At 43.2% G+C, this 12,692-nt stretch overlaps 1 protein-coding gene across 7 annotated transcripts in view; it reads right to left on the reverse strand.

The window, feature by feature from the left end:
• Positions 1-12,692, reverse strand: part of Nt5c2 (5'-nucleotidase, cytosolic II) — a 125,489-nt gene that overhangs the window by 3,492 nt on the left and 109,305 nt on the right. For 6 of the 7 annotated variants that reach the window (XM_002728891.7, XM_063282768.1, XM_039101430.2 and 3 more), the window contains exons 6-15: positions 8,857-8,948; positions 8,677-8,734; positions 7,652-7,745; positions 6,588-6,641; positions 4,664-4,747; positions 3,831-3,872; positions 2,797-2,904; positions 2,509-2,575; positions 1,729-1,899; positions 60-111 (exon numbers count right to left, since the gene is read on the reverse strand). In XM_002728891.7, coding sequence (XP_002728937.1) covers positions 60-111; positions 1,729-1,899; positions 2,509-2,575; positions 2,797-2,904; positions 3,831-3,872; positions 4,664-4,747; positions 6,588-6,641; positions 7,652-7,745; positions 8,677-8,734; positions 8,857-8,948 — 822 coding nt within the window. Of the gene's footprint in view, positions 1-59; positions 112-1,728; positions 1,900-2,508; positions 2,576-2,796; positions 2,905-3,830; positions 3,873-4,663; positions 4,748-6,587; positions 6,642-7,651; positions 7,746-8,385; positions 8,449-8,676; positions 8,735-8,856; positions 8,949-12,692 lie in introns of those variants that run through there. The other variant, XM_039101432.2, reaches the window with a different exon arrangement.

Below are 12,692 nucleotides of genomic sequence, written 5' to 3' on the forward strand. Positions count from 1 at the left end.
CGCCACTCTTGGACCAGAGTGGGTTTTGGAACATTAAGTTGTAGAGTTGGGAAACTTACTTGTAGAGTTCAGCCAAGAAAATATCCAAGCTTTGAAGTTCTTCAAAAAGTGCTAGTTAGAGTTTGGAAAGGAAAAGAAAATGTTTTACACAAATCAAGCAAAAGTACTTTTTAAGTGATGACTTTTAAACAATGTTCAAGCTCCTGACACTTCAGACATAACCAAGAAGTACAGCCTGGGTCTGCCATGCCTGAGCCAAGCACACAGTGCACCTGCGCCCTTCGCCGCACAAGGACTCTGCCAACCACCACAGTGCCCCTTCAAGCTGCCTCCTTCCTACCTAAAGCCACAGACCTCAACCCCCTCCATCTGTGTGTTCATTCTGAGCTTCCAAATTATCCATTCTTAATCCCTTGGATGCAGACACCAAATCGATAGTCTGACTTAAAAAGAAGAGTTGTGGGCTGGAGAGATGGCTCAGTGGTTAAGAGCACCCAACTGCTCTTCCAGAGGTCATGAGTTCAATTCCCAGCAACCACATGGTGGCTCACAACCATCTGTAAAGAGATCCGATGCCCTCTTCTGGTGTATCTGAAGACAGCTACAGTGTACTTATATATAATAAATAAATAAATCTTTTAAAAAAAAAAAAAGAAAAAAAAAAAGAAGAGTTGTGTGTGGATGTGTGTGGGCTTACACATGCCACGTATGTGAAGTCAGAGGACAATGTGTGGACGTTGGTTCTCACCACGTAGATTCTGGAGACTGAGTTCAGGTCAAGCTTGGCAGCAAGCACTTTTACCCACTGAGCCCTGACAGTCAAAGGACGGAGAATTAGGTGACTTGTCTAGGGCACTGCTCAACTGGACTTCTAAACTTCATGGGTGGGAAGTGTACAACGGGCAGGCAACGGGAGCAACATCAGTCAGTAACAATGACCTGCTCCTAGGCTCCCCAGGAGAACTCCACCCCATCTCTCTACTCAACTTCTACCGTCTTTACATTCAGGAGGGGTTGTTCAGATTATGTTGTCACTGAGAAGAAAAGTCATCATCTCTCTCTCCTTTCTATGTGCACTACCTCAGCTGAGGCAACCTGGAGGCAGACACTGCTGTAGCTCTCATTCTCATGTATGGGGAAGCAAGGCCAAGGTGCGTGTAGATTTTGAGTAGAGGAGCCAGAGTTCCCATCAACATGGGCCACGCTGGCAGAGTTGGTAAGTCTGACCACAGAGAGGTGGACTCGGACCACATGGTGAGCCTGCCCATCGGCTCCATGTAACCACCTGCAGCCCAGCTGAAGGACGGGCACCACACAGTACACCTGGGAGGCTTCACAAGGTACGTTGGCCTCTGTCTTCACACACCAGGTTATTAGCATTCAGAGCCGGGGCTGCCCCAGAATCACAAACAGGGAAGTGTTAGGATGGAGACTCGAGCTACGGTTGGAGAAGCTTGGAGCTCAGACTGAAGTGGACGTCGTAGTTCACAGACTGGTACTGTAATGCACCTCAGGAGGGGAACATTCCACACTACCTTGAAGGTCTCTGAGAATCTAACCAAGACACACACGCATGCGCACACACCCACACCCACACCCACACCGACACCCACACACTCGAGTTGTGTGAAATGACTGAGTAATGGTTCTCTGAGAGAATCGAGTCCGAGCAATCTTGTAAGGTACAGACATGTGGCAAAGGTTTGAACTAAGAGTGACAGTCCTTACAACTTTTGTCAGTCCAGACGTGCAGCTCTTGTGCAAGCTCAGGAATCACCAAGAAAGTTCTCCACCCTTGCCGTTTCTTTGACTTCAAAATGTCTCCAAAAATGTGATCTCCAATATACAAAATGTCTTTGCCCTTAGCTCCCAACAGGTCACAGATTGTATCAGATGAACCTGAAAGAAATAAATAGAAAAAAAGTTTCTATATTAAAGAAAGCATTCAAAGCCCCACAGCTACATGCTAAAGAAATTTATAATTATGGGAAAGAGGAGCCTTTCTTAAAGACAAATGTTCACTACTCTTCGTAAGGCTCTGGACAAGGCTTTCAGCTCTACCGTGTAGGAACTGCAGGAAGACGGTGTCAGAGCCTCACAGCTGGGCTGGAGACACCAGCCGGTGGTGCAATGCTTACACAGCATGGAAGAGGCCGAGTCTTCAGAGCCACAAGGGTGCCATGACCAGTTTTTATCACAGACTTGACACTAAGTTGGCTCCATTCGACTGTTTCTGACTCTTGATATTAAACGCAGCTACATGGGCTTTAAGAAAAAAATACCCCGAAATGATTTCAGAATATTGAGACAAACCCTCAATGGAGGACAGAAGGATCTTTTCAGTGAAAATAAAACTTAACCCCGGTGCCTTTCACTGGCAGATGACTCAGGAGATGACTCATCTGAAGAACTGTTACGTGGCACTATGCTGAGAGACCCTGCCACTCTCACAGTGAAGTCTTAAGGACGCCCCAGGGAAGCCAGCACTCACTGAGACAGACCGCTCACCTCCTGAGTAGACGATGCCATGCTGCAGGGGGCCCGTGTAGGTGCCGATTTTCAGTTTTCCGGTTTTCTGGGTAAAGAGAATCAAGACTGAAATCCTGGGTCATTTGATCACGATCTCTACCCACGAAGCTACTTGGCCCAAGCACTCACTCTTCTCAGTGAGTGTTCTGTTGGTCTAGGTCAGGTAAGATCAAAACTCCCAACTTCAGAAGAGACATTATGGGCACCAAGTTAAAAAGAGGGCTGTGGGAAAGGTGAGCATGAAGGATGGTCACCTCCTCGACTTACAGTGTCCACCTGACGCAGCACTGTGCCTTCTCCAAAAAAGAGCGGTTTCCGTGCATCCACCAAAATCAGATCAAAGTAGGACTGCCACGGCCGGTGGGAGCTCCCAGGCTGGTGGGACAGAATCAACAAAAGCCACATCACCACTGTATCCCTCACCTCAACCTCATCAAAGACAAGGGATTTTAAAGTAAGTATTTTGGAAGCTGAGAGGTGTGAGTAATAAATGGCTTTGGTAATTTCAATAGTCTAAATTATTTATTCTCTGAAGTATAGTAACTTACTTCACAGTACTTTTAAACATGAAGTAAGAGAAAAGCTAAGCAGACACAAGCTACAATTCAAGGGACAAACTGGGGAGGGTTCTATCTGTCCTTAGTAGATGTCCTAGGTCAACAGTGGCCTCGGCTCATCACAAGATGGCATCATGCTGAGTAACAAACAATGCATTCTGAGAGGAACTACGGTGTAAGCCTTTTCAAGCCAACCTGAAGGGCACTACACAATGTAACTTTGGTATTTGCTAAAGCTTAGCAGGCAAAGTCTAGGACCCTTAAGTGTGTGACTACACTGTAATCTTTGTTCTTTAAATCTAAGCCTAGTAGTACTACAGAAAGACCATTACACACCAATGTCAGCTGCATTCTGGACCTAACACTCAAGAGTAGCCTAGAAACTGTCAAGAACAGTCACGTTGACATTATGTTTCTGTTAAAATGCTATCACCCTCAGTCTATGAGTCCTCAGAACACAAACAATTCTGCTTAGAAACTTATCTAGATCCTATTCACGACAGACCACATAAATATTCATTTATTTCTATCTAGTAAATATTTTAATTACCAGAGATTAAGTTCTCCTAGCCCTGGGATAGTTCTTTCAGTACTGACTAAACAATAGGCCTTCTAAAACTAGCATTTCCAGGGGATCCTGCTCCTTGTTTCCCTTTAGTTCTAAAATGATAAATGTACTCATTCATGGTTAACGCAAGCATAGTAACTTAGTTTAAAACGACATATATTAAATTACTATAATACCTTGGGGCCATGTGGGAAATCAAACAGGTAAGTCATGATTTTCTGCAGAAAAAGAAAGATATACATGTGACTTCTGCTCAAGACACACAAAAGCTTTCTAAGTGGGAGAATGACCAATCCTTACTCTCTCCATAGCTTATGAAACCATGGCAGAAGAAGTTAAAAACTAATGCTTCATCAGGCAAAAAATATGGCTGGCTTCTCAGGAAGGATACAGACTTCGAGGTGCTTCTGCAGTCACCCACCTAGCCCGATGCAGCTCTCCTGGTCCCATGTAGAGATAAGACCCTGGAGTAAGGGCTCAGAGAAAACCAGAGACTCCCAGGGGCTGGCGTGCTGCCATTCTCTAGCAGCACTGGGGCAGGGGCAGAGCGTCCTGCTAGGACTGTTAACCTATGGTAGCATCGGTAAAAGTAAGGAGCTTAAATTTGGACTTTATGTGTTCCCCTTCTGTATCCTTTCATCATGATTTTTAAAAATTTAAACATAAGAGGTGGTAAATTTTTATTTCTAAGATTTAAAAGATTATTATATCACCTTTCATTATAGGATTTCTAACGGCAAGAAAATGTAATAGAAAGGGTGCGACTTCTCTGCTATAGATAAATAATTCTCTTAAAAGGTAGAGAAGCCGTTCTGTTAGCATAAGCCCTTTAAGTAACTTCCCAAATTAAAACCTTTAAATGCCACTATAGTAGTCCAAAAAGGATGCTTAGAAACATATACAGTGACTGCCGCATGTCCTTTGCGTCCTCCACCCTCCTCCTCCCCGCCTTCACAGTCCCTCAGGCCAGCACCCTCCCCTGGGTAAGCAAACAGACATTAACACTTACATCTGTGTACTTATAGTCACTGTTAGTGGCCAGAAACACTTTCCCCACTTCCTTCATTCGGCTCAGAAGCAACGGCAACTTGCCCTGCGACAGTGACAAAGCGTTATCAGTGTTGGTTGTCACAGACTGGGATTCTGCCCAGACAGGGTCAGGGGAACAGTCTTTGTAAGGATTAGTTGCTTGATTTCAGAAATTTGCATTTAAAGGTTTGTTAATCTATATGAGCACACTATAGCTGTCCTCAGACACACCAGAAGAGGGCATCGGATCCCATTACAGATGGTTTGAGCCACCATGTGGTTGCTGGGAATTGAACTCATGTCTTCTGGAAGTGCAGTCAGTGCTCTTAACTGCTAAGCCATCTCTCCAGTCCAGGAATTTGCATTTAAAAACACACATTACTAAGTTGTAAAAAGTATTAATATATAGTGCTTTATATAAGAAGCGTATGGTCATCAACAAGAGACCTTCTCCATCCTCATATCCGCCTCAGGAAAGAGTTTAGATGACTTTGTGATTTCTAAAGTGCAGGATTTGAGTGTACTGAGGGTCAGAAGGTGGCTTTCATGCCGTCCCAAGCCCTATAGTACATATGCTTCTGTGTACACTATGGCTCCACAAAAACTTTGCAGACTCGAATGACAGGTACAGGTGCTACCTAGAATGTCCACTCAACTGCAGGAAAGGAAGGCAATTCTGACAGCTGACATGCCTAGAACAAAAGCAGCCCTGTTCACAGGAAGGCGCCTGTGCGCAAACTGGATCCAACCGTTCAGTGGTCTTTCTTGAAGCAATAAGGGAAGAGGGTTGGGGGGAGGCAGGTAGTGGCTTGACAGGAAGGAAGGGGTGGTGACATAAACCCGGAGACATTATTACTGTATTCTGTCTTTACTCTATAGAAAAGTGAGTTACTATAGCTTAGCATCCTGTGTGTGGATGTCTTTTTTACTTAATTTATTTTTATTGTCAATCTATGTGGGGTGTGAGCACCTGAGTGGAGGTGCCAGGTGGAGGCATCAGGTCTTCCTGGAGCTGGAATTACAGGCAGTTGTGAGCCACCTGATATGGGTGCTAGGACTTAGTTCTGAAGGAACAACAAATGTTCCTAACCACTGAGCTATCTCTCTCTACCCCATGTAAACTTTAACAAAACAAAACAGTCCTGGAGCTAACACCCAAGACCTCGCATACACTTTTAAGTACTCTGTCAATACTACACAGCCAGCTCATGGCTTCATGTTTTAAACGACTTTAGCCTCACAGGAAAGTTGTGGTTAAACACACATATAATGCACATATACACTCCCCATGTGCTCCACATACATTCCTTCAATAGAAACATTAGCACTGCATAATTATAAAAAGTTTCTAAATTAGTAAAAATTACTATGAACTACAGCTATTTAAATAATCCCTAGTCTTTATGTGCCGTAGAGCTGTGCTCACTACTCTTTGCTAAGCAGGTGAGAGCACTTCAGTCATTAGACCTGCGCACATGTTTAGTGGGTCATCTGCAGTGCTTAAGATTTGGGTGTGAGTCTCGGCCAACGACTGACCTCCCAACTGTGTGACTTCCACATGACATTTAAGCATTTCTTTATTCCAAGTATCTGAATCTATAAAAAGGAACAGTAGCATCCAACGCATAGCTCATGAGGACTAGATAGTACAAGGCACCAATCTTCGTGGTGACATGCACACAGAGGCCACTGGCTGCCATGATTAGAGCTAAAACAGTAAATACTGAGTCTTCTTGTCTCTTAGAAACCAGGGAAAACCAGTCAACGCACACACTGGCAGACATTTTTTGTGGTTATGCTACAGTGTCTTTCCTTGTCTACGTCATGACTGACAGACTCATCCTTCGTGTCTTTACAAGGCAAAAAGAGCCACCACACAGACGCACCCCCTCTCCCATACTTACATCTTTGACTACATACTTCTCAAGATTTTCAACTGTCTTTTCCTTAAGGGAACCCTAGAAGAAAGAAAAGAAAAAAAAAAAACTAGGAAAAGAATAAAACCAGGGAATTTGTTTCTTTTTTATTTTTCAGTTCTTGTTCTATAGCCCCGGCTGGCCTTGGACTCATCTTCCTGCCTTAGACCCCCAAAATACAGATTTAGGACATGATGTCCATCCCACAAACCAAGATTATTTGTCTGAGACAAAGCTTTACTCTGTAACCCAGGATAGCCTTAAACCTGTACAGTGTCTGGGATTGTGGAATATACCACACCTGACCTATAAATCTATTTTTAACTTCTACTAAAAAACTTGTGCTTACTACTAAACAAATATTCTGTTTACCAAAATGAAAAATGCTAGACAAAAAAGAATTCAAATATAAAATTATTTGCATTATAAGTAGAAAATTAAAACTTTTCATGTTTTATTAGTTTATAGTAAATATAAATCTAATACTAACTAGTGGGAGTTAACTGAACAAAATTTAAATGGACCACCACCTACAAACAGTGTTAAATATAATTTCATATACTAAAATTCTTCTAAATTTGTTTCAGAAATGCAAAAAATAAAATATAAAAGCTGAAGCTCAAGACTGAGGAACACTGTCAGACAAGAGTAAACGTAGATGGCACATTTCTCTTAATCCCTTATTAAAATTGAAAAAAGTTTTTAAAAGGCTTATTTTTCTGTTAGTGTGTATGAGTAAATGTTTTCCCTGCAAGCATGTCTGTACCACATGAGTGCCTGGTGCCCAGAGAGGCCAGAAGAAGGCATCAGAGCCCCTGCCACTGGAATTACAGATGGCTGAGAGCTGCCATGTGGGTGCTAGGAACTGAATTAAGGTCCTCTGCGAAAGCAGCCAGTGCTCTTAACTTCTGAACCGTCTCTCCAGCCCCGTCCACTTTCTCTTTAAAAAGAGGAACATTCTGCTCTGTTTGCACCATTTCCACTTGCAAAGTTAGTATTAGAGCAGAAGTGCACGCCAGGGAAAAGGCAGCAAGTCAGCAGCTTCTAAGTACCTTGTAATGGACCCAGTCCACTGCGTCCCTTACATCCTGGAACATACTCCTGTAGGACATGAAGAGGTCCCCATCTTTAAATCCTGTGTCACAACTACAGAGAAATGAAAAGAACATGACAGAAGGTGAACGAAATGACCAAGGGACCCAAAGATTCCCCATCATGTGGTACAGACTGTGGTTAGCTAGGAACCGCTCCCTAATCAAAATGCATTTGAGCATTAAAATGGCCAAAATGTTGATATATGGAATATAAAAACTGTGTGCAAACACAATGAGACAGGGTAATTTACAGGGTGGAATTAAAAGGCCAAGGTCCCAAAATACCAAGTTCATCACTTTTAGAAACAGGTTCTCACTGCACGAACATTTAGAATATAGGTTCTCTCTCCCTGACCTTTCTGGCATTGTCCCTAGGTGCAAAGGATTCCATTTTCCATCAAACTGCCCTGCAGTGGGTAAGGCCTCAGACATGAGCATAGCAGACCCTAATACAGAAGGCTGTTACACATCAAGCAATGGCTGCACAGCTCCCCCAAAAGGAAAGACTAACCTGTGCAAGACTTAGGCAAAACTTTGTTTTGGGAAAATAAACAATATTTATTCCTTGGTGAGATCTTGCTGGGCCTGGGAATGAACTACATGACCATCCCTGGATGGTTGCTGGTAGCTGCTGTGAAATGAGTCGGGGGTTTTAGTGTCACTCTGCTCGGACAGATAAGCATCACACAAACCTCCCACTCAGTTGTCACAATTAGCACCTCTGCTGGCCGTCTTCAATCCCAGTCAGTGGTCCCTTCCAAACATGGCTGCAGCACACTGGCAAGGAGAGGGGCCGTGTGGGAGGTGAGAGCCTGCATGGAGCTGCTGGTGCTGTCCATCTCTCAGGCTGGCAATGTGGCATCTCTCACTAGCACTAAATTCACTTTAGAAAAGCAGAAAAGACCTACAATGGCCAGTTCTCTAAAACCCTGTACATTAATTTAAAAATCAACTGGATAAAGAAAACTGTAGTCTAAACATACCTGGTATATCTGGGACAATTAGTAAAAAAATCTACTAGGCAGGCCAACAGGTAGGTTTCTGAAAGGAAGAAAAGATATTAATGAGCTCTAAGTAAAACAGTCAAGCTGATTTAACTAGCTCCCTTCAACAAGTGGTCTGGGACGAAGGGACAGCATGGACAGCAAGCAGAGGCGGTCTACCTGGAAGGTTGAAGAGTGTGTTCAGAATGTAAAACCGTTCAGTATCATCTCGTTGGATAAACTTATTTGGATACTGCTCTCTAGTTTCTGGTCTGCAAGAAAATGCAAAAAAAAAAATTAGTTGATACTCAAAAAGTTAACAACTGTAGGAAATAGTCACTTATTCAATGTTTTATTAAAGTATGTTGATGGCTATGTGAAAGACAGACTTCACATATTAAATCTGAACAGCTGTGAACAGGTCAGGGTGAGCCCTTAAACAGCTCTCTCATAAACACCACCACCCAGGGCTCTCCCTGCTAAGGAGGTAACTTAAGAGCACACAACCCAACCTCTACAAGAAAGCTGTGGGAACTCTAAGACTAAAAGGAAACTATTTAGCTTGAAAGGTTTAAGGAAATAGCCCATAACCATGTGCTCACCCCTGTAATCCCAGCACTGACAGCCAAGCCAGCCAGGGTGACGCAGTGAAACCCTGTCTCAAAACAAGTAAGTAAATACAATTTAAGATAAATAAGTCTAAAAGTAAAAGGAAGTGACTGTGAAGAGAGAGGCAAGGACAATCTACAAAGGGATCCTGTAGGTGCTGGTGTGCTGGCCTCTGCTCTAACACCTAAGTGGACACTTCTGCTCCTGGATGGAGTGTAGAACAAAGAGCAGCCTTCCTTACCAGACTGAGCTGTCTTTCTCTCTGTTCCCCTTTATGGAAAGCAGACCAACTTCTGACTTGACTTACTTAATTTGCAAGGCCCAGTTCAAATCAGTAAAGTGTTTGTCATGCAAACACGAACTTTGGTTTAGAATCCCCAATACCTACATAAAAACCAAGCACTGCAGAGTGCCCGTAACCCTAGCAGTGAGGAAGAAGGGTGGAGACGTGGAGTGGAACTCTGGGCTTCCACTGACTCGCCCTCCCTCCAGCCAGTGAGTGAAGGCTGGCGTTCTCCCATTACAGGTGCAGCTACTTCAGCAACTACAATTCAAACTGACTGACAAACGCGGCTAGTCATTGCATTCGCAGTCAGGGGAGACAGTGCATCACAGCAGAAGAAGCCACCTATTTGGAATGGGAAGGAACATCAGTAGCTTTTGCGAGCCACAGACCCAAGCTAACAAGGTGTGACAAAGCCAGAGGGACGCTGACCTCCTTTTCAGCTCATCTCCACCGCACCTTAAAAACCATTTTCCACCATGTTCATTCTCCCCCTAAGATCTTTTCCTTTTGTTTTGTGCTAAGCTTCAATGAATCTACGTTTACTCACAAATGACTTATTTTTGAAATACTACCAAAAGTATTTCCAAAGAAGCTACTTTGAAACTTTATTAGGGGAACACAACAGGTTGGTGGATCTCATCCCCCCCCCCCCCGCCCGCCTTCCTTTCGACTAATAGCCAGAGCAATGAAATCCCTTCTCAGAACAGAACCTGCTCATTTTCACGGGGCTCCTTGTAACAGTATCGTGATGACATTGACATGATGAGCTTAGTTAGGTCTGTGATCCTGCATGTGGCTGTTTTTCATCTAAATCCTGCTTCCTGATACAAAAGCATCTTTAGAGCACAGGAAGGTGTGTGCAGCCTTCCTGGCCTGCTCAGAGAGGTCAAGATGACACTCAGGTCACTCACTTGTACATGTGCACCTGAGACACCTCTGAGCCTGTGCTATGCAGTAAGGCTTGCTCAGTCCCACTGTGCAATGTGCCTCAGTTCTGCGTGGGACACGTTATGACCTTGGACCTAAAGGACGTTCTGACACAATTTCAGTTAGATTACACCTCTTACAACAAAACGTGTTGCCAAAACCACTGTCTTTAATTATTCCAATGTGACTGTGATGACTTTAGCACTTTTCCATCAGGAAAAAATAATTCAAAAAAATTACAGGAAAGGAGACTATAAAATGTTTTCATTTCAAGTTATAATTATAACCCAAATATAGTGTCAAGTTCTATTTTTTATTTTTCTTTATTTTTTTAGATTAGTATGTCTATGTTGTTCTGTCTGGCTGTGTGTTGTGTGTAGATGCACCGTGTGCATGCTGGCTGTCTGTGAAGGCCAGAGGAGGGCATCGGAGCCCCTGGAACTGGAGTCATCGGTGGTTGTGAGCCACCATGTGGGGGCTAGAAACGGAACCCAGGGCCTCTGCGAGTGCAACAGATGCTCTTAATCACGGAGCCATTCCTCCAACGCCCAAATAGTGTTTTATTTTTAAAAACAAAGCAAAACAAAACATATTTAGGCTGTTTCACAAAAAAAAAAAAAAGATACTTACATATTTATAACATATTACTGCTGAAACTCCCAAATTAGCAAAGATAGTGAAGATAAAAAAATCTAAGTTGTCCATTTTAAAAATCACTACTTTCTCCCCCTCCCTCCCTCCCTCCCTCCTTTTACAGGGCTGTGGATCAAACCCAGGCTCCTACATCTGAGTAAATGTCTGCTACTGAACCGAATCCTATCACCCCATCATGCCCTCTTTTTTTTTTTTTTTTTAAATTTATTTTTTCCCTTTTTTGAGGAAGGGCCTCACTATGGAGCCTTGGCTGTCCTGGAATTTACTATGAAGAGTAGGCTGGCCTTGAACATAAGGAGATCTGCCTGCCTCTGCCTCACAGTGCTGATGTTAAAAGCATAACCACACAGGGAGCCTCTCTCACCATCATTTCTGATTTCTGAGGTGGCTCTCATTGTATCACTCAGGTACTGGCATCGAACTCCTGAATTCAAAAACCCTCCTATCTTAGTTTCAGAATGGTTTGGTCCTCCAGGCAGGCATTACTGTGCCCAGCACTACCTTGTGTTTAGAGTACCTTGTACTTTTAACTCAGCATTTTAAGATGCTGTCATTATACAAATGTCTGAAAATAGTTACTCAAAGATTAAAATGTACTAGTTAATAAAATCTCAGCCATGTAAATTGCTATATAGGTCAAAAGTTTTCAGTTTTGCTGTGTATCTCTTCTGTGTTAAAAAGGAAAAGTAAGGGCTGGAGAGATGGCTCAGCGGTTAAGCACACTGACTGCTCTTCCAGAGGTCCTGAGTTCAATTCCCAGCAACCACATGGTGCCTCACAACCATCTGTAAAGAGATCCGATGCCCTCTTCTGGTGTGTCTGAAGACAGCTACAGTGTAATTATATATAATAAATGCATAAATCTTTAAAAAAAATAAATAAATAAAAATTAAAAAAAAAAAAGGAAAAGGAAACCGGGTAGTGGTGGCACACACCACTTAGGAGGCAGAAGCCTCCTCGGTGAATTCAAAGCCAGCCTGGTCTACAAAGTGAGTTACAGAACCGCCAGTGATGCACAGAGAAATTGTCTCAGGGAAAACAAACAAGTAAACAAACATCTTAGAACTTAAGTCTAAAACTACGTCTAAAGTGTGATTTTTTAGCAAGCTTCAAAATTATCTTTTTGGGTACTGTATAATTAGAAGACAAACAAAATATAATTACTAATACCTTAACTCTGCTTACGTAAAGGGATGACTCAATGCTAAAAGGAAGAGGTAAGCGTATCTTGCCTGTGCAGACAATTTCATGTCATTTACCCAAATATCAGAGGGGCTACGGAGACAGTGAAGCTGGTAAGGTGCTTGCTTTACCCATAAGCATAAGGACCTGAGGCGAGTCTGAGAACCAGGCATTAAACAGAGGGTACACAGGCATGCACCTGCAATCCCAGCTCTGGGGAGGTAGAGCCTGCTAAATTCTCAGGCTCACTGACCATCTAGCCTAGCCAACTTGCCCGCACCCACTGTGACTCCATCTCAAAAAAACAAGGCAGCAAGGGCTGCTGTAGGAACTCATTTTGCAAACCTGATGACTAAGT

The sequence above is a fragment of the Rattus norvegicus genome, chromosome 1 (genome assembly GCF_036323735.1).
Source record: "Rattus norvegicus strain BN/NHsdMcwi chromosome 1, GRCr8, whole genome shotgun sequence".
Taxonomy (NCBI): Eukaryota; Metazoa; Chordata; class Mammalia; order Rodentia; family Muridae; genus Rattus; species Rattus norvegicus.